This window comes from Oncorhynchus keta, chromosome 18, assembly GCF_023373465.1.
Source record: "Oncorhynchus keta strain PuntledgeMale-10-30-2019 chromosome 18, Oket_V2, whole genome shotgun sequence".
NCBI classification, from domain to species: Eukaryota; Metazoa; Chordata; class Actinopteri; order Salmoniformes; family Salmonidae; genus Oncorhynchus; species Oncorhynchus keta.
In genome coordinates, this window is record NC_068438.1 from 13,153,570 (window position 1) to 13,180,515 (window position 26,946).

A 26,946-nucleotide genomic window follows, 5' to 3' on the forward strand; every position below is an offset into this window, starting at 1 on the left:
GGACCAATGCAACATACACGGTCCCACCACTCTCTCAATGTGTTCTGCCCAGATCAGTCTAGAGTCAAAGTATACCCCAAGGAACCTGAAGGCCCCCACCCTCACGAAGTTTCTCCCAAAAAAACTCAAACATAACTCATCTCCCACCTTCCTCCTGGTAAAGAACACTGTCTCAGTTTTCTCTACAGAGAACCTGAATCCCTACATTTATGCCCACCACTCTACCTCATCAATTGCTTCCTTTACCTTCCTGACTATGTAAGGCACATTTCTTCTTCCATGAGGCCCCATCATGTGCAAATAACGACCTCCCAATATCCCGCCGTACCTGAGGGTAAACATAATTGAGAACAACAAAGGACTAATCATGCTCTCCTGCGGTGTAACGTTATCCACCAGGTGGAGACCCAGGTCTGATAGAGACCCACCCTCACCTGAATAGACCTTCCAAACAGGAAATCCTTTATCTAGTTGTACGTTCTTCCTCCTACCCCCCCAATATCAAGCTGATATATATCAACATCAACCCCTCCTTCCACATCATATCATATGCCTTCTCCACATCAAAAAAGACAGCTACAACAAACTCCTTGTTCACCTGAGCCTTCCTGAACACTGCTTCCAAGCAGAGCACTGGGTCTGTAGTTCCCCTACCCGTTCTGAACCCACTCTGATGTGGTGATACTAGCCCCCTGCTCTCCAGGAAGTAAATTAGCCTCTCCGTAATCATGCGTTCCATAATCTCACATACATGTGATGTTAAAGCTATTGGCCGATAGCTTGTTGGCCTCGTTGGGTCCTTCCCTGGCTTCCGGATTTGTACAACTACTGCCTCCTCCCCCACTCTGTTGTATATTCATTTCTTGTAATAATAGGGCTCCTGAGTGGCGCAGCAGTCTAAGGCACTGCGTCTCAAAGTGAGAGGCATCAGTACAGACACCCTGGTTTGAATCCAGGCTGTATCACAACCGGACGTGATTGGGAGTCTCATAGGGCGGCGCACAATTGTCCGGGTTTGGCTGGTATAGGCCAACATTGTAAATAAGAATTTGTTCTTAACTGACTTGCCTAATTAAATAAAGGTTAAATGTAAAACAATAAATTAATAAACTTCCTGCAAAATGTGAAACTTTCACCGTTTTTAAAGAGACAGTAAGCATTTCATACAGTTTAAAATCTGTCTCCATAATCTTGAAAATAACTTATCTATACACCTGAAATGTAGGCTATATTATCGGATAAAAATTGCCTATATATCTGGGAAATAAATGAACGGATAGCAGTTTATGTTGATAATGATTTACATTAGTGAAAATGCAGATAGTTTGCCTACATCTGCCAAATCCACAAGGAGGCGACAATGTCTACCAAATAAAAAAATACATAAATTATTCCTGGGTTGTCTGGTAGTCTACATCAGTTTATTATGGTTATTATACATGTTCGCTTATTAGAGTCAGTGGCATTATAATTAAGCTACTTAACTGGGTCAGGGACAGTGCAACATAACACCCCCTTAATATGTCAATTCCTTCAAATAGATCCTATGAACATATGAGATCATCTTCTGGCCACATGTTGCCAAATATTAATTATGGAAACAAAATGTGTAATTGTGGTGAAACGGGAATATACGATTTTTAAATAACAATCATGTGTAGGTCTATAAGAACGCAAACAATTTGGACATTTGAAACACTTGGTCCTTAACAATTAAAAAATAGGTGCACGTGTCACTATCCCCTGAATATGCGGGCAGACAAATGGAAACCTTGATGTCGGTTGATGTTAAATTGCAGACAGCTTCCATGGCAAGGGATGCGGCGACTGCCGCCGCGCGCAGTTCCAACCAATCGCTCATTCCCTGCCACTGATGCCCATACCCTGTTTCTGGGCAGAAGAGTTTATCAAAGGAAAACAATCCGTGGTGAGATATGGTACCTCTTTCTCTCACTCGCTTGCTGTTGTGGGGGCGCATAATTCGAGACTACCAATCATAATGCGATGCATTCAGCAGATTCATTCAGCAGAGGTCTTTTTCAGGGGTGTCATGCACCCCAAAAATCTGAGGGGGCACAAAGTACACGAGGACGTCTGGTGGCTGGTCTGGAGGGGTGCTACACCCAGGCCATAAATTGGAACCTATTGCATTCAAACACCTGAAACAGTTTTTTCATGCAATCTAGAGCCGTAATCATTATGCTTAATTCTATGTTAAAAAACATGTATATTTTTTTGCATATCTAAGCATATCTAAGCATACCTCTTGAGCTGTATGAATCCTCCTGACTGGTTGAAACAAAATATGCTACTCTGTATATCTGCTCAAATCTGAGTAAAATATTGAAAGGAATGTGAGTCTTATTCAGTACATTTAGTTATTGCTTGCTTTACAGAAGTCTACCTTGCCAGCAGGCATGCCAGCTAAGATAGTTAGCCAAGCTAGCTACTTTAACTTGGTAGGCTGAAATGGCTTCTTGGTAGCTATTTATGAGGTTGGGAGATTGGGAACCTGTCTAGGCTAGCTAAACCCAATCTTGATCAATTTATGCCCCTACAGGCAGAAACTATGACTCAGGTGCAATATGTTAGAGAGTTGTTTGTCAAGAAAGTGTAGCCTACAAAGAAACCAATGAGTTAATCCCGTAATAACAATATATCAACCATCTTACCCTACATGCACTGATGCACTGAACACCAGGGTGTATGCCAATATTATATTTACATTTTAGTCATTTAGCACAGGGGTTCCCAAACTTTTTCACTCAAGCCCTCCTTCCAGCATTGGGGAACATCCGGAGGCACACGCGCCAGGTCTATTTCTATGGCCACAAGAATTGTTCATGACACAAACTGTTCACACCCCTCTTGTTGGAGGAGAGCAAATATTGCAGGGTTAAAGCTTATTTCCTGCAATTCTACACATTTGTCATGGTGTGCAGTGAATATTTTGCACTTTTAAAGTGAATTTTCTTGCAATTTTATACATTTTTCCATGTCTAATGTGTATTCATGTGATATTTTGAGTGACTCAAACCTTACAACAAAATCTATGTGCCCACACACCTAGATAAAAAGTGTTAGTGGTCATGGGATAGTTGATCTGGACATTTCTGAAAAGTTATAAATAGCTCTCTAAGGTCTGCAATGACTGACAATGACCAAAGCAAAACTGATGATGCACTGCCTAATTTAGAAATTGCACCTTGTGCATTCTACTATTATAACTTTCAAGAGTAAATTGAAAGACGGACTGAGTTCCTTTTTTAAAAAAGGACATTTGGTAACCACTGATTTAGCAGACGCTCTTATCCATAGCTACAATAATTATAAACTCAGCAAAAAAAGAAACGTCCTCTCACTGTCAACTGTGTTTATTTTCAGCAAACTTAACATGTGTAAATATTTGTATGAATATAACAAGATTGAACAACAGACATAAACTGAACAAGTTCCACAGACATGTGACTAACAGCAATTTAATAATGTGTCCCTGAACAAAGGGGGGGTCAAAATCAAAAGTATCTGGTGTGGCCACCAGCTACATTAACTACTGCAGTGCATCTCCTCCTCATGGACTGAACCAGATTTGCCAGTTCTTGCTGTGAGATGTTACCCCACTCTTCCACCAAGGTATCTGCAAGTTCCCGGACATTTCTGGGGAGAATGACCCTAGCCCTCACCCTCTGATCCAACAAGTCCCAGACGTGTTCAATGGGATTGAGATCTGGGCTCTTCGCTGGCCATGGCAGAACACTGACATTCCTGTCTTGCAGGAAATCACTCACAGAACGAGCAGTATGGCTGGTGGCATTGTCATGCTGGATGGTCATGTCAGGATGAGCCTGCAGGACGGGTACCACATGAGGGAGGAGGATGTCTTCCCTGTAACGCACAGCATTGAGATTGCCTGCAATGACAACAAGCTCAGTCCGATGATGCTGTGACACATCGCCCCAGACCATGACGAACCCTCCACCTCCAAATCGATCCTGCTCCAGAGGACAGGCCTCGGTGTAACGCGAATCCGACCATCACCCCTGGTGAGACAAAACTGCGACTCGTCAATGAAGAGCCCTTTTTGCCTGTTTTGTCTAGTCCAGCGACGATGGGCTTGTGCCCATAGGCAACGTTGTTGCCGGTGATGTCTGGTGAGGACCAGCCTTACAACAGGCCTACAAGCCCTCAGTCCAGCCTCTCTCAGCCTATTGCAGACAGTCTGAGCACTGATGGATGGATTGTGCATTCCTGGTGTAACTCGGGCAGTTGTTGTTGCCATCCTGTACCTGTCCCGCAGGTGTGATGTTCGAATGTACCGATCCTGTACAGGTGTTGTTACAGACATGGTCTGCCACAGCGAGGACGATCAGCAGTCCGTCCTTTCTCCCTGTAGGGCTGTCTTAGGCGTCTCACAGTACGGACATTGCAACTTATTGCCCTGGCCACATCTGCAGTCCTCAAGCCTCCTTGCAGCATGCCTAAGGCATGTTCACACAGATGAGCAGGGACCCTGGGCATCTTTCTTTTGGTGTTTTTCAGATTGAGTAGAAAGGCCTCTTTAGTGTCCTAAGTTTTCATAACTTAATTGCCTTAATTGCCTACCATCTGTAAGTTGTTAGTGTCTTAATGACTGTTCCACAGGTACATGTTCATTAATTGTTTATGGTTCATTGAACAAGCATGGGAAACTGTGTTTAAACCCTTTACAATGAAGACATCTGTGAAGTTATTTGGATTTTGTACGAATTATCTTTGAAAGACAGGGTCCTGCAAAGGGACGTTTCTTTTTTTGCTGAGTTTAGTTTGTGCGTTCATCTTAAGATAGCTAGGTGGGACAACCACATATTTCAGTCACAGTAAGTACATTTTCCTCAATAAAGTAGCTATTAGCAAAACCAGTGCTAAAAAAAGTGAGTTGATCATTTCATCTACTGTGAATTGGAGTTTTGTGAGCACCCTGTGTGACACACAGAAACAATCCCATTGTTAAGCAAAAAAAAACACTGCATGCAAGATTTGTGTATTAATCATTTTATAAGGGCACCATGCAACTTGATCCTGGTATCACTGCGTCAATACTTCAAGAGAGTGAGGAGGAGAGGAATCAGTTACAGGTTTGTATTGACCGATCTGTTGACACAGACAATGACGTTTGGTCGAATTCTGTTACAGACTGTAATATTGTCTGTCCACCCACGATCCAAGACCCTGGACCTGTCACTGGCGAAAGGGTGTCCTATTACTGCTGTGCAATGGCTACCACCTCTCTGAGATCTGTAAACAGAGCAACCCAGCAGAGACCTGGTGATGACCTAATTGTTGTGATAGGCAAACAACAGGCCCTTGAGAGTCCATATGGAAACCCATGAGTCTATGGAGGGAGGAAAAAGTGTAGTGGTTTGCATTGCTGGGCTGCTGATGCTGAGTATCCAAGAAATAGGGTAATCTTGTTCTACACTAAGCAAAAGGCCTATACAGATGTAGGGTCTTAATTTGATCACTCTTTGATTTTTATGAGAAACTTGTAGTGTACTCAAGGTTTAAAAATGCTCCTGAAGTTTGAAATTTCCACTTTAAAGTGTCAGATTTGATTTGCCCAAACGAACAATGTATCAACCCCTACAAAAATCCACATAATAATTCACATTTCCTGTTGCTGCAGGATAATTTTTCTGTGGTAACAAACTGGGTCAAATTACGATCTTACATCTGTATTGTCTGACACATTTTTAGGATAAATTAAAATAGCATACTCATATTTTACTATGAGAGAACATATTTATTGATCAATTTGTGGCATAAAATCCAACATTTATGATGAACAAGATCACATTTGAATTTAGTTTCTATTGCTAATCCTGGGTTTCAGTCTTGCTAGCGCATGGGGAAGCAGTCTGTGAATCTCATGTGGATTGCTGAAGATGCGCATTCCTTCACATTGTGTTCCACAGCCTTAAGATAACAAGGCATTGTAGGACTAAAGGAGTCACATGAGGGTACGATGGGAACAGCTGACCCCCCTCGGCCACGAGCCATCTGTCCAGCCAGCCCTGGGTGAAGATGATGAGGTAATGGTTGTTCCTGAAGCAATCAAACCTCTTTATCACTAAAGCCCTATTCAAACAGGAGCATCACTTTAAATATTTCATGAATTGTCATACAATGCAACAGGCCCTCAACATAAAGTCATGTCTGGGTTAGCCTACACAAACAGTCATAAAAAAGTCAGTCACTGCTTTTTGTGACATGCATCAGATTTATTCGGAGATACATTATAGAGGAGGGGTGCAACATTAGAGCTCTGTAACGGTCGTCGTCGGTGGAAGAAGGTGAGGACCAAGGTGCAGCGTGATATGTGTCATATTTATTTGATGAACATGGAAATAACAAAATAACAAAGAGAAACGACCGAAAACAGTTCTGGCTGGTGCAGACACAACAGAAAACAGAAAACAGGCTACCTAAATATGGTTCTCAATCAGGGACAACGATTGACAGCTGCCTCTGATTGAGAACCATACCAGGCCAAACACAGAAATAGAAAATCATAGACAAACTAACATAGACAACCCACTCAACTCACGCCCTGACCATACTAAAACAAAAGACAAAACAAAGGAACTAAGGTCTGAACGTGACAGTACTCCCCCAAAGGTGCGGACTCCGGCCGCAAAACCTGAACCTATAGGGGAGGGTCTGGGTGGGTGTCTGTCCGCGGTGGTGGCTCTGGTGCGGGATGTGGACCCCACTCCACCATAGTCTTTCTCCGCCTCCTTAACCACCTCCGTGGCCTCTTATGAGCAGCGACCCTCCCCGCCGACCTCGGACTGGGGACCCTAGCCACGGGTCCCGAATGGACGGGAGATTCCAGCAGCGCCGGAGTGAAGGACGACTCCGGCAGCGGCGGACAGGCAGGAGACTCCGGCATCGCCGGAGAGAAGGGCGATTCCGGCATTGCCGGCGTGACAGGCGGCTCTGGCAGCTCCTGGCTGACTGATGGCTCTGGCAGCTCCTGGCTGACTGACGGCTCTGGCAGCCCCTGGCTGACTGATGGCTCTGGCAGCTCCTGGCTGACTGACGGCTCTGGCAGCTCCTGGCTGACTGACGGCTCTGGCAGCTCCTGGCAGCTCTGGCGGCTCAGGACAGACTGGCGGCTCTGGCGGCTCAGGACAGACTGGCGGCTCTGTCGGCTCAGGACAGACTGGCGGCTCTGGCGGATCAGGACAGACTGGCGGCTCTGGCGGCTCAGGACAGACTGGCGGCTCTGGCGGCTCAGGACAGACGGGAGACTCTGGTGGCTCAGGACAGACTGGCGGCTCTGGCGGCTCAGGACAGACGGGAGACTCTGGTGGCTCAGGACAGACGGGAGACTCTGGCGGCTCAGGACAGACGGGAGACTCTGGCGGCTCAGGACAGACGGGAGACTCTGGTGGCTCAGGACAGATGGGAGACTCTGGCAGCGCTGGACAGGCGGGAGCAGCTGTAGGGCGAAGACGGAGAGACAGCCTGGTGCGGGGGGCTGCCACCGGAGGGCTGGTGCTCCGCACCGGATAGACCGGACCGTGAAGGCGCACTGGAGCTCTTGAGCACCGAGCCTGCCCAACATTACCTGGTTGAATGCTCCCCGTAGCCAGGCCAGTGCGGCGAGGTGGAATAGCCCGCACTGGGCAGTGCTGGCGAACCGGGGACACCATGCGTAAGGCTGGTGCCATGTACACCGGCCCGAGGAGACGCACTGCCTGCCCGGTCCCTCTCGCTCTCCGGTAAGCACGGGGAGTTGGCTCAGATCTCCTACCTGACTTAGCCCCCCCCCCCCAATACATTTTTGGGGCTGCCTCTCGAGCTTCCTTGCCAGCCATGTTCCCTCGAAGCGCTGGCTCCCATTATCTGCTGCCTCCGCTCTCCTGGCTGCCTCCACCTGTTCCCATGGGTGGCGATCCCTTCCAGCCAGGATCTCCACCCATGTGTAGCATCCCTTGCCATCCAAAACGTCCTCCCATGTCCAGGAGTCCTGAGATCGCTGCTGCCCGATACCACGCTGCTTGGTCCTTTTTTGGTGGGTGGTTCTGTAATGGCCGTCGTCGGTGGAAGAAGGCGAGGACCAAGGTGCAGCGTGGTATGTGTCCATATTTATTAGATGAACACGGAAATAACAAAAATAACAAAGAGAAACGACCGAAAACAGTTCTGGCTGGTGCAGAAACACAACAGAAAACAGAAAATACTAAAACAAAAGACAAAACAAAGGAACTATGGTCAGAACGTGTCAAGCACTTGCTAATTTTGCCAGTGTATATACAATTTTAAAGAGAGAAAATATGTATATATAAACTGTATATATATATATATTTGTATATTTGATACTCATGAACTATACTGAATTCACACAGAAATTCAGAATAGATTTAGCTGTTTTGTTTCTGATAGGGCCTAACTGAATTTGGTATTTGCTGTCAAGGGGGCCATGGTTTCTTCAACCTTATCCAATAAGATAAGATTTTGATGAAGTTACTGCAGAGACAGACATATGCACTATTTCAATTTTAATTTGGGATGAGAGAGGATGTCATTGGTCCTGTCGATCTTTCTGTTCGCCTACATGTTTCAATTGTTAAGGTGGTTTATGCATCTGTAAAACTAAAACATATACATTTGGTACACACAATATGTACAGGATAATCAATGAGGAGCTATGCGTTCTATGGAAAATAATGAACGAAGGCGTGTTCTGGAGTGGAACTGACCTTCCACGGAGTTGCATTATCTTCAATTTACAGTTTCTATTATTTATGTTCAAATGACACTCTGTGCTAAAGATTTCCTATAAAGAATCAAAGTGTGAATGTGGTACATAAGTATCTTATTTCTTATTACCTTGTTATAATGTTGTTCAATTGATGGAACACCAGCTTAAATAGTTATGCAAGCCTGTTTATCATGCACTGACTCCTACACAATAGTGTAGTCCATGGTTGCTACAGTGACCCCATGGTAGGGGTGCTACCTGCTGATGGTTTGCTCAGGTCTCAGGTCTGTCTCTCAGCACCCATTACATTACGTGTGGAGGCAGCTGTTTACCCCACGGCATCCCATTGGCCCCAACTGTGCCTGTTTAGCAGCCAATTAAGGCAGCAGCAATGAAAAGTAATTTGTGAAATGGAGGTGGGAGGGAGGGGGGTGGAGGGTTCTGCAGTCTCCCATCTGAGTTGGAAAAAAGGGGAGGGTGTGTGTGAGGGGGGGGGGTAATGGATGATGTCATTGTGGCAACGCAAACATTGGCTCGGCTTACAATGTGTGGGGAGACGTGCTGGGGCCTTCTGTTTTGGTTACTACTACCAGACTGATACAAATACACACAAATCACACACACACTCCTCACAGGACTGGCAGACTTGATCTGGTTGCTGTGACATTCAAGCAGGCTGCCCCCTGACACCCTCCCACCTAACGGAGAAAGTTTATTACTTCTTCTCAGCACCTGTAACACCTATATTAATAATAATAATAATAATACATGGGATTTATATAGTGCATTAAGACACCTGTTACTGCTGGCCCTCCTACAGAGTTTTGACTAGATGGTATACAGTTTATGTCAGAATTTACTTTTCGTAGCAGTTTAGGAGAATTTGCGGAGCAGGATAGGATAATTTAAGTTGCAGGTTTGGAGAATTCGGTTAAGATTAGGGAAAGGGTTAAGATTAGGGTTAGCTCAAATGGAAAAAGAGGACAACTTTGGATGTCAATTTGACAGAAACTGTAACTCGTCTAGACACGGGGGTCTACTTGGGGTCAAGATGACCCAATGATGAAGCACAGAACAGAGTGGGCCTGGGGAAAACAACAGGAAGATAACTCAGTACAAAGCAAATGATCTCATTTGCATGCTTGTCACTATCACAGAGGTGTAAATTACCTATTAGGGAGTGTGTATGTGCAGGTAAACAGACAGGGCAGATAAATGAGCGCATGTGGTTGTGGTGCTATCATGCCCTCATTTGAGTTGCATGGCCTCACTCAAGTTACGTGCCCTCGCTTAACGCATGATGCAGCCTGTAACAGAACACCAATCACATCTACCAGTATGGGCTTCATCAGTGTGGCACCGCACAGCATACAGCAGAATTATATAGGCCTACAATTACATTGTTGACAGCTTGTTGTCACATATGATTATGAGGTCTCAGTTCCCGAAAAGCATTCCGTGTGCATCACAGTCAAAATGTTCACAATGTGTCTGTATCAGTGGAATAGACCCCTAGAGCAGGATTCACTCATGTGTGACTACACAATGATTATGACTGACCAAGAAGGGGCAAAATTAATAAATCATTCAGCGTTCAATTAATTACGATGTTGAATCACATGAGATGACCTAAGATCTGTCTGTATTTCATTCCTGGATATGCATACAGATAATGTCTCAATTCATTTAACGAGGTGTATGGCAATGTGGGGAGAGTTGGGCGACAATCACGTCTATTGTCTTCTGTTCTGGTGGTATGTCTCATGAGTCGTGCAAACTGCCAAGATGTCAAGCAAATTTGCCCATGATGGGATGTTCGCCCGGACATGTACCTGTGAGGGGATTTCCCTTTTGGTGGAAGGGGCATTTCCAATCTGCTATGGGGGGTCTCGAGACAATCTGCCATATGGGGGGGTCTCGAAACAATCTGCCATTTCCATCTGATTAGGCACCACAACAAAACCCTCACAGTGGGCGCCCCGCAGCTGAGCTTTGGAGACAATGGTCGCACAGTCACATGTTTCACATCTGGGGTTAAAGGACAAGACAAGGGGATTTCCAATACTCAGTTTATGGTTATTTTGACTGCTGGTAAAGACTATAATGTAATGCCAATTACCATAATTAAAAGTTTTAAATTAATGCATATATAGGCTATAGAGACATAGGCTATGATATTGAACATGCAATGAAGCCTAGGCTACAAACCCTTAGATCCTAAATCTGCAAAATGTTTCCAAACAAACCAAAACAACCACACAAAAAAAATGGCCTTCAATTATATAAATTGTATATTGTGGTGTCATTTGAAAATGACAGAAAGATTACAATTGAATATCTCTAATCCAGTATCAACAAGCAGGTTGAATATCCCCGGATAAGGCGATTTGTCATAACTGGATTTCAGTGTTTGACGAAACATATCCTAATCCCATATTATAATTTGGGCATGTTTTCTTTTATTTGGGGGATTTAAGGATTTTATTTAAAACATCAAAGCATTAGCTGCATAGGCCTAGTCATCATTTTGCATTATTTTGTGTCTTTAATGTAAGAGGTTACAAATACCATTTTCAATTGCATCATTGCAGTTATCCAAATGGGAAATGGGAAAAATACATTTTGGGGGTAAATCTTCCCCTAAAACGTAGTTTTTCCCCACACAAAAACACAAATTTAAATCAGATTAATTGAGAGAGAAAAAACATGATGTAAGTAAAACAAACAAGTACATTGTTCCCCTATGTGTGATCATAAAAATATCTCATATCGAATAACAAATATGCAATTGATAAAGAAAAGGTGTTCAATTGGTGACCTCCCCTAACAATGTGACAGGTTATGAGTGTCATTCAAGCAACTGTCCAATAGGCCCACTCCACAATTGTTCATGTATGCTTCTGTGTTATTGTACTTTTCAGGCCATGGTTATAACGAGGTTATAACTTATTATGTCATGTATAACGGGTTTTAACATGCAATGCAGAGGCACTTTGAACCCTTGTCATATACAGTCAATTGTCCTCATACCTCATCTCAACTTCACAACACACCAAAAGAGACAAGGCATGCATTGATAATGATGCTGCTGCTGATTTACTGATATGCTGTTGACAATCCAATGTATGCATAAAACAGGCTAAAATGTATTACAGATTCTTGCACCCATAGGCTCGAGGCACCGGCAACTATACAACCAGACTTTGTTTACCGTTAACACAACAGCTGCAACAGAATCTGTGGTAAACTCACAGGAAAGCAAAAGGGGCGGGAAGGGGGCAGGGTTGGGCAAAAAGGTGTTTTGTTTCTTCCTTTATAGTCTTGTCCGGGGTATTGAAACAGAGCAGCAGCATTTCTCTAGTCGAGGTGCATGTCAGGACATGTTGTCATGCATGGTGGAGAGGGCGTGGCGAAACAGGCAACCGCGGGAGTGAAAGCAAAGTGATACCACTATGAAACAGTCTCCCCTGTAATCAACATTTGGACCATAGCTCCGTGAAAACGGGTTGGATAAGCATCGATTTCCGTGGAATAAAAGAAGACTAGACGGTTTGTATGTGCTGACTGTTTTGACAATCGTAGTGGGAAACGTGGAATGTCACAAACTACAAGTGGACTTTCTTCAACATCTAACGCAGGGACAAGTCGCGAGTCAAACAGCTTGTTGGACACATATTCTGATGTCAACAAGCAATCGACAGTGCCTCAACTACAGACAGATTTACAGTAATCACGAATCATCAGATACATCAAGTAAGTCTTAAAAATGAGCAAATGTTTTGGTGATGCTGCAGGACTTGGCTACAGCACAGCGGATTTTTTTGACAGGCTGCTAACGTTAGCTACCGTATCAAGATAGAGCTGTTATGTATAGCTAGCTATAGCACACTCTTAGACAAAAATATACTAAAACCTAAAAGGGTTCTTCGGCTGTGGATTTAGCTAGCTGTCAAAATAACTTGACACGTTAAATTAGGATATTATAGCTAGCATGCTACATTGTAATCGTAGTAGTTTCAGAAGATAGTTTTCGACGCAATCACTGTGGCTATTTCATAATGTTTTGAAAATAAATGATTGACGTGGTAGGAGTCAGCGGTACGGATGGGGTTTTCCTGTAAGGTAAAAAGTGTGTTGGTGTGATATTCAAGTGGCATCTTCTTGTTGGTTGCTGCTTTCGCAAAATCCTTTGTTTTGTCTTGTTTTACATACTTGGCGGTCATGAGTTTGATGTGTGAACTTTAGTGGTTGTGTGGAGGAGAGGAACAGATAAGATAACACATGACAGAAGCCCAGTGATGCATTTCCACGTTCAACTGAGAGATATGGAATTCACATATTTTTTATTCCATGTTGAGCGTTTTTTCATCTTCAATTACATGACAGTCACAGGCAGTATTTCAACAAGTTTAGACCGAGGCAGACCCGTGTTGCGTGGAACTGTTTCTCCTGCGCAATCACAATCCACATTCAATGTGTTTTTCCCCCCATACTTCATCATTTCCGTGTGAAACGTTGTATGTATTTTGAGTCGGATAGGAATGATACGATTTGCATGTTGCAACGTAAATACATGTATTAGTTGAGCAAAAAAGTATATCAAGCGTTGCAATAGTGACAAGCGGACAAACATGTCTGTGTGTGTTTACCGCTGACAGAGTTTGGCGCGCGCTGTAGTGTGAAGGAGCGCGTGTCAATCGGCTGCTGGATTTGTTTATAAACAACCGTCGCGCTCACGAGGGCGTAGCGGCTGCCATCTAGCGGACACATAACGCACATGGGTAGGTAGGTCCAACTGTCCGTCGAGGAGGGAGGGGAAAAAAACGATGTTTTGAGAGGTAGCCCACCCTTGGGTCACTGTTTGAAAACATACATATTTATATATACATATATTCCATCACACAGTTGAGGGGGGAACTTTCCCATCCAATGTCACTGCACTGGCGTGCGAGCATGGTGTCCTTTGATGCTAGTATCCTCATAGCACTAAGCTATTCACAGCTACCACTTGTAATCCTATTCTAACATGACCATGGTTTCTGCCTCAGTGGCTTACCATTTAGGCCTATGCCTAAGAACTGTGTATCAGCAGCAACACACACTACATGAAACATCACGTTATCCAGCAACTAGTAGTAATAACCTACCTGTGCTTGCTCTTGTGGGGGTGTCCAGTGGATGGATACTCTGGGGTGTGGGGAGGCTTCTCTCTGTGGCTGGGGGGGCAGAGAGCCCTGCCTGGGCTGGGTGTCCGTGTTGGGGAGCAGTTGGCAGGACTGGTGGTATGCAGCCTGGAGAGGGTTGTTGCTGCCACCAGGCCAGGTGTCTGGCCGCTGGACCTCCATATATATATGCTAAGGCAACCTATATTTCCCGTGGAACTAGGTATTTTAAGCTTCTACCTTTAAACCCAATTTAATGTAAAATGTTGCGTGATATATGGTTCTGAGAAATTTCCAGCGCTGCATTATGAATGACCCTAGCACCGAAACCCCTAGGGCATAGTTGTTCCTGACGTGGTGTCATACCCAATGATGTATATAAACCCTGGTTTGCTGATCCTATGTATTGGTCATTGAGAGGCTTTGAAGACACCGGTCGGCCATATTGGCCCTCCATCAGTAGCGGTGCATGAGTAAAAATCACTGGTGAAACCAAGTCAGAAAAAAAGCCATAATTTATTAAAACCTATGTGTTGTGATAATTGCTTGTTTGCTCTATAACAATGTCATACTCTTTATGACCAGACAGAATCAGATAGATGGCCAACACATACAGAGACAGAGGGGCGCTGTTTCACTTGCTCGGATGCTTTCTCTGGTGAGATACAGTCAGCCTCTTGCGGATTGAAGGAAAATTATGAAGACAGAGATATGTTTTTATCTTTTTTCTTTGGACATTTTTGGGTGAAGCCTGCCTTCCCTTGGCATCTGTGAATACACACCACAGTCCGTAGGAATGAATGGAATTCTACAGTATTTCAATTAAATGCATCAAGAACAAAATTACATCTATTTAAGTATTTTTTGTTGTAGTAGAGTCAGTAACATTAGTAATCTCGAAAAAAAAAAATATATATATATATATATTTTTTTTTTTATATTTAGCCCACTTAATATAATTTAAAGTGTGCATTAAGGTGTATATAATAGAATACATGTGGCAAAAAAGGAATGTAGACATTAATAAATGCATTTCTATATCTTCCAAAATATATTATTACAACGATGTGGGAGTGCCAAGATGGAGACATGGTGGCTTTAATACAGCGCACCCTATCAGTCATCTAGTGTGTATATAAATCACTGGTATTACCTCCAGTCACAGCAATCAGCCCAGCTGGTAATACACTCATGTCCCCAGTGACCGGTTTGTACATAAACATACTCTTATCAGGCTGCAAAGGCATCGGTTTCCTCAACTCCATTTAATATGAGGGCTGCCGAACCCCCCACTACCATGCTAGGGTGGCTAGCCACTTCTGGACATTGTGTACAGCAGGGGTAAAAACAGACAGGTGCAACCTGATTGGCTGAACGCTGTACACAACACATTTGCCATAGGAGTGTATTGCCGGCTACGCTATTTACATTGGGAGGCAAAAGACCAGACGATGTATACTTTGGCAAACCTTGGGGCTAGAATGACCATTTAGAATGTTGATGCCTTATCTTACAGCTTAATGCCTTTACACACAGACATTCACCGCTCATAGTAACCAGGTGTCAACGGTTTGTAAAAGGGGCAATCAGTCAATGTCTATTACAATTTTGTTATGCATTTGTAAACATCAACAGACTGCACCTGGTATGGCCCGCCCCCAGACGGAGAGTGGAGTGGACCACCATGGCCGGGGCAGACAACAGAGCTGCCGTATGGAGGTCCAGCGGCCAGACACCTGGCCTGGTGGCAGCAACAACCCTCTCCAGGCTGCATACCACCAGTCCTGCCAACTGCTCCCCAACATGGACACCCAGCCCAGGCAGGGCTCTCTGCCCCCCCAGCCACAGAGAGAAGCCTCCCCACCCCCCAGTATCCATCCACTGGACACCCCCACAAGAGCAAGCACAGGTAGGCTATTACTACTAGTTGCTGGATACTGTGATGTTTCATGTAGTGTGTGTTGCTGCTGATACACAGTTCTTAGGCATAGGCCTAAATGGTAAGCCACTGAGGCAGAAACCATGGTCATGTTAGAATAGGATTACAAGTGGTAGCTGTGAATAGCTTAGTGCTATGAGGAAATACTAGCATCAAAGGACACCATGCTCGCATGCCAGTGCAGTGACATTGGATGGGAAAGTTCCCCCCTCAACTGTGTGATGGAATGTGTGAGTCGATCGAAAAGGAAAGTAGATGAAATAGAGATGCATTTTGCATATGAAGCAATAGACTTCAATGTGATTGTTATTGTACTTGTACGACTCATTGATGCTTGTACATCTAAGTGAAGTTCCTCACCTGTTAATTTTCCACCAAGTACATCACCTTAGGATGTAAATACAAGCATTTACATTACATTTAAGTCATTTAGCAGACGCTCTTATCCAGACAAGCAGTGCAGAAAATGCGCCCTTTAAGCATCCTCCCTTATATAGCCTTAACCTATTGATGCTTTACCTAGATTGCCTTGAGTATGACCTAAGAAGCTTGCCCTCGGAACCCAGATAGAAAGCTCTCAATCGAATGTTACACATTTGCTGCTGTTTTATGCACTTCCTTTGATCTGCTGTGTCCATGCTTGTGAAAGAGTAAACAAACCTAAACAATTGAGAGGGAAACCAATGAGGGGAGGGGCCTGGAAGAAGGCAGTCAGAGTATTGCATCTGGAATAGGAGCTTCACATCCATTGACAGGAGTGGAAAGTTTAGCCTATGTTTTAACGGACACAAGCAACAGTATGTGGGGTATTGTCACGGTAATTTATTGCAATGGTAAGTGTGGATTAGGCTATTTCTCTGAATCTTGTCAGAGAAGAGTTCAGGGTTGTACTGGTGTGGTGTGGTATTGGTGTGCATGTGAGGATTTTAGGGCTGCAGGCTTTGGGCTACGGAGCTACTTAGGGGGCGAGGGAAGCATTTTGAGCACGTGGCTTTGCAACTGAAAGGAATAGTTTGGAATAGTATCTCTCTCTGGTACTCTCTCTTTCTGCCTGTAAGTCAAATGCTGTGGCATGTCGAGACTTGTCTCCTGCTCACAGCTTCCCATAGAGTGAGCAGTCTGTTCCCCTTCTTGGTTAGAGGCATAACCTACCCTCTCTCTCCCCGTTTCCTTCTATTCGACCTGCCGCTGTTTCTACTCGACCATTTCTGTTTCCTCTGTAATCCCTCTTTCAGCCGCTCCCCTTCCTTGTGTTTCCCACCTTTGCGCTCTCTGGCTCTCACTGCCTCTTCCCCAGTCCCCGGGCAGACTGGTCCCACCCCGCCCCCCAGCCTGTCCACCCTATCCCAGCCTAGCCTCTGAATCTGTCCACCAATGGCTTGATTCCATCTCTGGGAGCACCATCTTATAGTTACCCTGGCAACAAGCCAGAGTTCCTCTGTTCTCTCTCTCTCTCTCTCTGTCTGTCTCAGAAAATACTCATGACAGCGACTCAAATCCCACTTCTGCCAGGAGCCTTGCTTCCTGTGGAGCTCTCTGTCAGGCTCTGTTCGCTCTCTCTCTCTGTCTGTCTGTCTCTCTCTCTCCTCTCGCTGTCTAGTCACCTGCATCTTAAGGATCAGAAAATACTCATGACAGCGACACAAATCCCGCTGTAGCCAGGAGCCTTGCTTCCTGTGGAGCTCTCTGTCAGGCTCTGTTCGCTCTCTCTCTCTGTCTGTCTCTCTCTCTCTGTCTGTCTCTCTCTCTCTCTGTCTGTCTCTCTCTCTCTCTGTCTGTCTCTCTCTCTCTGTCTGTCTCTCTCTGTCTGTCTCTCTCTCTCTGTCAGGGTTGTGAACAAACACAGTGGGGTTTGGGAGGAAATTGGACGGAACCCGTTCATAGGATGCACAGAGTTTTTTCCCTCCACTTAATTTGAAGTGTCTTCGAATCTTGACACAGCGAAACAGTTTGTATAAGGTCACTAAAGCATTTCATTGTACTGTGTACACCCGTGTATACTGTGCATATGACAAATAGACTTGAATTGATTTAAATGTATTTTCTCGATGACGGTCGGCATTGGCAGTGATGCGCACAGTACTTTCAGTGTCGTCGGTTTGCGTTGCAGTAATCAGAGGGTAATAAAATAGCATTTTTTTAACCTCTATGCAAATAAACTTGATCCTATTCTGAATCTATACAGAGTAGACAGGAGCTCCTCCTTCTAACAAACACTGTAGTACACAAACACAAGTATTCTAGATTTATTAAGCAGATTAGGAGATTACATTCTAATTTTGAAGGGGAAAATACAGGGTTGACGGTGGCAACCCCCAAGATTTAAAAAACTCTTCAAGACTAGTCTGAACTGTCTGACAGGGGCGGGTGGGGGTGGGGGGGGGGGGGGGTACATGTTTACCCAGTAAACAATGGGTCTGTGTTGCTAAGCAGCCTAGCCACCATTAAGACTGTAGTCTATATGGTTTAGACCAGAGGACATGCTTGTTTCTAGACACCTAAGACTCTTATGGAGCCAGAGAAGTGAGGACGGGGGGGTGGGGATCGCATTTTGGGGTGACGGAGCGGATGTTCTGGATCATATTCTTGTTACTAGACTAACAACAATATACAGGAGACATGTTTTATGTGCCGGCAGACTATCCACAATCTGCCTCCTACCGAAACTTGACCTGATTCAGCCTGGTCTGCACTGCCTTTGATATAGTCTAGTTGATATTGTGTTTCAGAGATGGTCGTGGTGGGCTAGGGAGGTGTGGCTGTCTGCCAGAGGTAGTAATGGCACGCGTGTTGTTCTTTCTCCCCAGACCCAGACAGAGAGCTCCAGGACACCACAGCCAGGGATCCCCTGCCTGACCTGCTGCCCCAGAGAGAGCGCTCTCCCCAGGCTTCTCCCCAGCACAGAGCCCCTGGAGTAGCGGACCCGCGGTTGGACAACGAGGTGGTGGAAAGAGTGGCCAACCAGCTCAAGAGAATCGGCGACGACTTGAACGCTACGATCCTCCAGAGAATGGTAAGGACGAATGACCACACGAATGATCTGTTTATGAGATGGTGTATTGTTTGGTGAGTTCTGATAAATGTGTAGTTGTTTTCAATTTAAATGTGCATGTGTAAGTCGGTGTGTGTGTGTCAGTGGTGTAAATGGATCAATCTGATATCCATGAGCTGGGAGTGTTGTGACTGAAGTTCAGTTTCCAGTTGCCCCTCCCCCGTCCTCCCCCTCCCTCTGCTGGGCTGTATCGCGTGAGGAGCCAGTCAGTGAGGCAGCCACAGGAGTAAACACAGGGTAATTCCCCCCGGCACCCGGCAACCTGCCTCCCCCTCTGCAGACAAACACAGCTGACCTCACCCTACTCCAGCGCTCACTCACTCACATGCCTCTGCCGAGCTGAACATTCCCTTTCCGCGTGACGCAGACACAAACGCTCGCTCGCTCGCGCACACACGCACGCACCCACGCACACACACACACACACACACACACACACACACACACACACACACACACACACACACACACACACACACACACACACACACACACACACACACACACACACACACACACACACACACACACACACACACACACACACATAATAAACTGTCAGGTTTATTCCAGTATAATAAAGCCCTTGGTCTGTGGATCAGGTTGGTAATGTTTTGTTTGCCCTGGTTAAACTGGCTCTTGCCCTGCTGTCTGGTAACGGTGGAAGGACAGGGGATTTTGGGAAATGTTGTTTACAGGCAGGCTTGCTAAAAGGACTTCCTTAGCACAAGTAACAACAAAAGGCCTGCTCAGTAGGGGGTGGGGGTTGGGGAGGGGTGACTAAACCACAGGCACGTGAGGGTCATAGTCCACTACAAACACACTACAAACACTCACACATACACTCACTCACCACCATTCTACTGTTTCTCTTGTTCAGGGCTTTTTTCCCCTGTATCTTGTGTTGTGACCTCTCCTACTGTGCCCCTCTTTCTCTGTGTGGTCAGTGGTTCTCTATCTTCTCTTACCCCGTGTCCTCCTCTACTCTGTTTTTCTCTCTCCCCACCTCTCAACCTCTCCTCTCTTTCTCCCTCGCCTCTCTCTGAGTCTGAGCTGTAACTCTCCTCTCTTTCTCCCTCGCCTCTCTCTGAGTCTGAGCTGTAACTCTCCTCTCTTTCTCCCTCCCTCTCTCTCTCTCTCTGAGTCTGAGCTGTAACTCTCCTCTCTTTCTCCCTCCCTCTCTCTCTCTCTGAGTCTGAGTCTGAGCTGTAACTCTCCTCTCTTTCTCCCTCTCTCTCTCTGAGTCTGAGCTGTAACTCTCCTCTCTTTCTCCCTCCCTCTCTCTGAGTCTGAGCTGTATCTCTCCTCTCTTTCTCCCTCCCTCTCTCTGAGTCTGAGCTGTAACTCTCCTCTCTTTCTACCTCACTCTCTCTGAGTCTGAGCTGTAACTCTCCTCTCTTTCTCCCTCCATCTCTCTGAGTCTGAGCTGTATCTCTCCTCTCTCTCCCTCCCTCTCTCTGAGTCTGAGCTGTAACTCTCCTCTCTTTCTCCCTCCCTCTCTCTGAGTCTGAGCTGTGACTCTCCTCTCTTTCTCCCTCCCTCTCTCTGAGTCTGAGCTGTAACTCTCCTCTCTTTCTCCCTCTCTCTCTCTGAGTCTGAGCTGTAATTCTCCTCTCTTTCTCCCTCTCTCTCTCTGAGTCTGAGCTGTATCTCTCCTCTCTTTCTCCCTCCTTCTCTCTGAGTCTGAGCTGTAACTCTCCTCTCTTTTTCCCTCCCTCTCTCTGAGTCTGAGCTGTAACTATCCTCTCTTTCTCCCTCCATCTCTCTGAGTCTGAGTTGTATCTCTCCTCTCTTTCTCCCTCCCCCTCTCTGAGTCTGAGCTGTAACTCTCCTCTCTTTCTCCCTCCCTCTCTCTGAGTCTGAGCTGTGACTCTCCTCTCTTTCTCCCTCCCTCTCTCTGAATCTGAGCTGTAACTCTCCTCTCTTTCTCCCTCTCTCTCTCTCTGAGTCTGAGCTGTAATTCTCCTCTCTTTCTCCCTCTCTCTCTCTGAGTCTGAGCTGTATCTCTCCTCCCCCCCCCTCTGAGTCTGAGCTGTAACTATCCTATCTTTCTCCCTCTCTCTCTCTGAGTCTGAGCTGTAATTCTCCTCTCTTTCTCCCTCCCTCTCTCTGAGTCTGAGCTGTATCACTCCTCTCTTTCTCCCTCCCTCTCTCTGAGTCTGAGCTGTAACTATCCTATCTTCCTCCCTCTCTCTGAGTCTGAGTTGTATCTCTCCTCTCTTTCTCCCTCCCTCTCTCTGAGTCTGAGCTGTAACTCTCCTCTTTCTCCCTCCATCTCTCTGAGTCTGAGCTGTAACTCTCCTCTCTTTCTCCCTCCCTCTCTCTGAGTCTGAGCTGTAACTATCCTCTCTTTCTCCCTCTCTCTCTCTCTCTCTGAGTCTGAGCTGTAATTCTCCTCTCTTTCTCCCTCTCTGAGTCTGAGCTGTATCTCTCCTCTCTTTCTCGCTCCCTCTCTCTGAGTCTGAGCTGTAACTCTCCTCTCTTTCTCCCTCCCTCTCTCTGAGTCTGAGCTGTAACTCTCCTCTCTTTCTCCCTCCCTCTCTCTGAGTCTGAGCTGTAACTCTCCTCTCTTTCTCCCTCCCTCTCTCTGAGTCTGAACTGTAACTCTCCTCTCTTCCTCCCTCTCTCTGAGTCTGAGCTGTAACTCTCCTCTCTTCCTCCCTCTCTCTGAGTCTGAGCTGTAACTATCCTATCTTTCTCCCTCCCTCTCTCTGAGTCTGAGCTGTAACTCTCCTCTCTTTCTCCCTCCATCTCTCTGAGTCTGAGTAGTATCTCTCCTCTCTTTCTCCCTCCCTCTCTCTGAGTCTGAGCTGTAACTATCCTATCTTTCTCCCTCCCTCTCTCTGAGTCTGAGCTGTAACTCTCCTCTCTTTCTCCCCCTCTCTCTCTGAGTCTGAGCTATAACTCTCCTCTCTTTCTCCCTCTCTTTCTCCCCCCTCTCTCTGAGTCTGAGCTGTAACTCTCCTCTCTTTCTCCCTCCCTCTCTCTGAGTCTGAGCTGTAACTCTCCTCTCACTTTCTCCCTCTCTCTCTCTGAGTCTGAGCTGTATCTCTCCTCTCTTTCTCCCTCCCTCTCTCTGAGTCTGAGCTGTAACTCTCCTCTCTTTCTCCCTCCCTCTCTCTGAGTCTGAGCTGTAGCTCTCCTCTCTTTCTCCCTCCCTCTCTCTGAGTCTGAGCTGTAACTCCCCTCTCTTTCTCTCCCATCTCTCTGAGTCTGAGCTGTAACTCTCCTCTATTTCTTTGTGTATTTTAAGCTCTCTGCTAGCATCTCTCTGTCTGTCAGTGTCTGGTTTTCATTACTTCTCTCTGTCTGTCAGTGTCTGGTTTTCATTACTTCTCTCTGTCTGTCAGTGTCTGGTTTTCATTACTTTTCTCTGTCTGTCAGTGTCTGGTTTTCACTACTTCTCTCTGTCTCTTTCTGACATTCACACACACTCTCTCGTCTTCTCTTTTTCACCTCTCTCTCTCCTACTAAAGAGCGGAGTTATTTTTAGTGAGTGACTCAAAGCTGCTGTTGACGGGCGATGTGTCGCCTCTCCTGGCTCTGTTTTGCAGACAGTGTCTTTCTGAGACTGCCTAACTCCACCCAGGTGCACCGTATACACACAGACAGACACACCCACACAGATAGACTCGCACGCGATAACATCTCAGCTGTTCCAGCAAGTGGATATTCAAGCCATTAAAAAGTATGGGATCTAGAAAGTAATAAACTGTGTAATAGTGGTTGCACATAGCCACAACATCCTATCATTATGGTATAGGCTTTCTCTTAAAGCAGGGGACAGTGGATGCTATCCTATGGCATTTCTAAATTCATTTTTTGGTGAAATTGTTTGTAAAGACCCAAGCTATTCTAAATATATCTTGAGAGCTAAGTCAATTCAGTGTTAGGTCACTTATGTCCGTGTGGTGTTACACTGCAATCATCAACAATGTAACCTCTATCCCTTATTTACTGTCTCAGAGTCAGACTCTTCATTATATCCATGGTTTGCCAAGGTCACTTTGTCCACAAATGATCATTTGAACAAGCGTCAAGACTGAAAGGCCACAATTATTTTGGAGCTGAGGACTAATTTCCTCTCTCTCTCGCTCTCGTTCTCGCTCTCGCTCTCACTCTCGCTCTCTCTTGCTCTCTCTCAGGGTGGCATCCCCCAACGGCAGGACTGGAGAGGCCTATGTCTAGGAGTCCTCAACTTCCTCTCGGATACCCTCAGCATTCTGTACCGACTGAGATAGACTGACCCTAGGGATTGGACATGCCGGAGCTCCCTACTGGACCAATCACAGACTGCTTCAGAATGGACTCAGTCCGCTGGATCGGACGAACCCCTTTTGTTTAGTCTCTTTTGTACATCTTGTGTATATATATATATATGTATATATATATATTTTTTTTTTCAATCTCTCTTTGGGACAGCTCCTGATGAAGCATTCTGACCCAGGTTGGTCTCACAGACCGTGTGGGCTTGTGTGTGTTCCTGTCCTTTCTTGTAAACTGTGAAGCACACTGATGTGTGGTGTGGTGGCGACGTGAGGGCTTTACCTGACAGAGAGCCTATGGCTCCTGTATGTGTGTGTACAACTTCTTCCAATTAAGGTCATGGTACAGTAGAATGAGCAATTCAACTGCTCGACAGCATGGCTTGATGCGGGTACTGAGGGGCCTGTGTAGAATCCCCTGTAAGTCACACTATGGTTAATACGAATCAGTTTATATCGCTGGATGAGCCAAGCTTACTGCTGGGATAAGTTATAGCGATATACTATATGGGATCTGCTGTAGAGGTTGGCCTATAGTTTCAGACAGGACCAACTTGACTTGGTAAACAGAGCCAGTACACTTAGTAAAAACGGTTCCAAAAGGGTTATCCGGCTGTCCACATAGGAGAACCCTTTTTGGTTCCAGGTAGAAACCTTTTGGGTTCTACCTGGAACCAAAAAGGGTTCTTCGAAAGGGTTCTCCTATGGGCACAGCCGAAGAACCCTTTTAGGTTCTAGATAGCACCTTTTTTCCTAAGAGTGTAGTGGTGTATATAAATTTATATGTATGCTACTCTTCCCTTCAAATCTGAATACATTTCATTGACCTCTGTGCCTTTCTATCGCTCCCATCACCTGGACAATCAGTGGTTGGTGTGTGGGACCCTGGATGGAGCAGTGGTTGACACACACACACACACACACACACACACACACACACACACACACACACACACACACACACACACACACACACACACACACACACACACACACACACTGAACACTATATGAGCCAATTACCAGACCATCACTTCTATTGGAGGCTCTGAGTTGAGCTGTAGCACTGTCGGACAATCCCACAATTATTACCAGTGTTAAATTGTTTGTATATATTTGTTTTGGGAGATGGTGGTTTGGTTTGGAGGTGGATAGGAGGAGCCAGTAACAAGCCATCGTGAAGACCTGTTATCATTGGATGAGATTCAATTAGCTTTAAACGTACTTAAATTGTAAGTTCTCTGTTTGTGTTTGAAATCTGCCACGTGTGCAGTTGTTTTTGTCTTTGGATCAACAGTTGGAAGCAGTTAGTGTATTTAAATCCAGTGGATTTGAGATGGTATTTCTGGTTAAAACATGACTTGGATGTTTATATTTTCATGATTACTAAAGATTACTAAATGATAATCAAATTGCCCCTCAATTGTATAATACATGTATTGTAGTTTGGGAGAAGAAACTGAAGACCTTTGTTTATTTTGACGTTAAACACGTTTTGTAGCATTTTGTTTCGTTTTCAAAAATACAATTTGTACTTACTTTTTCTGTGTGAAATAAGTATTTGTTTTTTTCATTTCTAATAAAAAATGAATTGTAAATCTATCTCAAAGCCAAGAACCCATAAAATGAGGATGGAATAAGCTTAAAGATAAATATCTGACAATAGACTGGAATAACTTGACCAGTTAGTTCATCCCCAGTTACACAAAGGGTGAACCATCAACTGTGTTAGCGCATTAATATCTGTCTTTGCCAAGGCATTCCATTGAAAAGTTTCCATAGTCAGTTTGTACACAATGTTTTATCTCAAAGCGTCCAGGAAATCAGGGCTTTTAAGAAACACCAACCATTTTTTTGTGAACCAACAGCTGTCCCTATCAATTCAAAGCATTACAAAGAGGAACAACATGTGTCCAAATGTCTAGAAAGAGGTCACAACAACAAGCAATGTAGTGGTTGAAATCAGTTGAGAACGTTTGCATGTCAAGTGGGAGAAACTGAGCCTTCACTGAAGCCTACAGTTTTAACCTTGAACCCAAGAGGTTAACACAGTCCCAACTTGCCATGTAAACCTGAAATAGACCTTCTGATGGATACAACTGTGATCATCCTATTTTCTGTGTTGCCATACTGTATCACTTATAAGGCCTTAACATTACTGCAGTCTATGCTTTGTTTTCAGTTCAGGTTATTTATTTTTTTGAGACCCTTTTTGCAATGTCATTACACCTTTAAGCAAAGAACCTGTGAGAATAACCAAGCACCTTTTTTTCTGTGGGAAACTGGGCGTCCCCTATAGCGTTCGGAGCACGTGTTGTTCATTTCCTGTGACAGCCTCATGACATCCTTTGGTGTGTGCCGTGGCGTGGTTCACTTCCTGTGGCGACTATGTGACTTCTTGTGGTTCCATTCTCCAATGTACTTTCTCACAGAGGGACGGCACTGCTGTAAAGTAGCACCACATTTTTTTGTGGGAATCTCATTCTCAGTTTCATGCAGTGTAAATTTGCTGTTTTTGACTTTTTTTTTTACTGAACTTTCTACATGAAATTTTTGTACAGATTTGTTTCCTTATTAACAATAAAGATATGAAATCTATTTACTTGTTTTGGCTTGTATGTTTTTGTAAGATTATCAGATTTATTAAAGGCCCAGTGCAGTCAAAAATGTGTTTTTTCTCACTATGAGGTTGGAATAATACTCTGAAATTGGGACAATTATAATACAGCCCTTTTAGTGTAAGAGCTGTTTGAAAAGACTGCCTGTTTGGTTCGAGGGAGATTTGGCCTGCCAGGTGACATCACCAGGCAGTACATGAGTTAATAGATCAATAAGAAAAATAGTTCCAAACCTGCCTGTGAATAACAGCTAGTTCTCGATCCAGACCACTCCCAGACAGTCCAAACAAAACCTTTGCTTGAGAAATTGCTCTTTGCTAAGATGCTATTTTTGTTTCTTTTTGACCATTTTAAGTGAATACAACAATAAGGTACTTAATTGTTACCCAAAAATGCTTTGATATTGAGATAAAAATAGCTGCATTGGACCTTTAAAATAAAGATTAGAACAGAAGGATATGATTGTCTGTGATAAAAAGGATAGTGGACCTTTGCAGCGCAAAGTTAATACATTGACTTCAGTTGGTTCAAAAGTACTTTATCCTCATGGCCCTGGATTAAAGAACAATCTCATGTTCTTTTACTGGTCTACTGTTTCTGCTACTCTATTATACTGGTAAGATCTTATCACACCAATGACTCTTTGTAGTTTGTCACCTGATTCCTGTTGGTGGATGAATGGGGGACTGTGACTAGCGTGTGATGGTCAGGTGCGTGACAAACAGTAACACCACATATTTGGAGAACATGTCAGGGATTCCCAGAAAACAGATCACACGAACACAGAGACATCTTGAGTAACTACACAGTAACGCAAGCTTAAAAACATGTACGTTTGTAATGCTCTGATGCTGGCTGCTAATGATATTACGTGGGAATATTTCGAGATAGTTGAACTGTCGGCTATGTCCTCTATTCAGGAAGGCTTTGTTGTTTGTTGTTCTCGTGGTTCTAAACATGGCCTGGATTGCACATCGTCTCAAAAACAAGAACGACACCTACTTATAATGAATAAGATCCCGACCCCCGTTGCAATGAGTCAACAGATAACATCTGGGCCAGAGGTCCTCACCTGCACTATGTGCCATATATGAACCAATTGAATCTCTCCGCGTCAGCGGCAGAATGAGGGCCCCATTGTGATTGGTGTCGGGAGCGACCGCT

General features: G+C 44.9%; 1 protein-coding gene across 2 annotated transcripts; it reads left to right on the top strand.

The window, feature by feature from the left end:
• The first annotated feature begins 1,795 nt into the window (after nt 1-1,795).
• Nucleotides 1,796-25,762, top strand: LOC118397303 (uncharacterized). Of its 2 annotated transcripts, none has more exons than XM_035791930.2 (4): nt 1,796-1,927; nt 15,544-15,817; nt 18,655-18,860; nt 23,045-25,762. In XM_035791930.2, exons 1-4 carry the CDS (start codon nt 1,874-1,876, stop codon nt 23,138-23,140), a joined length of 630 nt encoding a protein of 209 aa, XP_035647823.1. In that variant the 5' UTR covers nt 1,796-1,873; the 3' UTR covers nt 23,141-25,762. The 2 variants fall into 2 exon arrangements, with proteins under 2 accessions (XP_035647823.1, XP_035647824.1); XM_035791931.2 differs by lacking the exon at nt 1,796-1,927 and adding an exon at nt 12,083-12,499.
• The last annotated feature ends 1,184 nt before the right edge of the window (nt 25,763-26,946 follow it).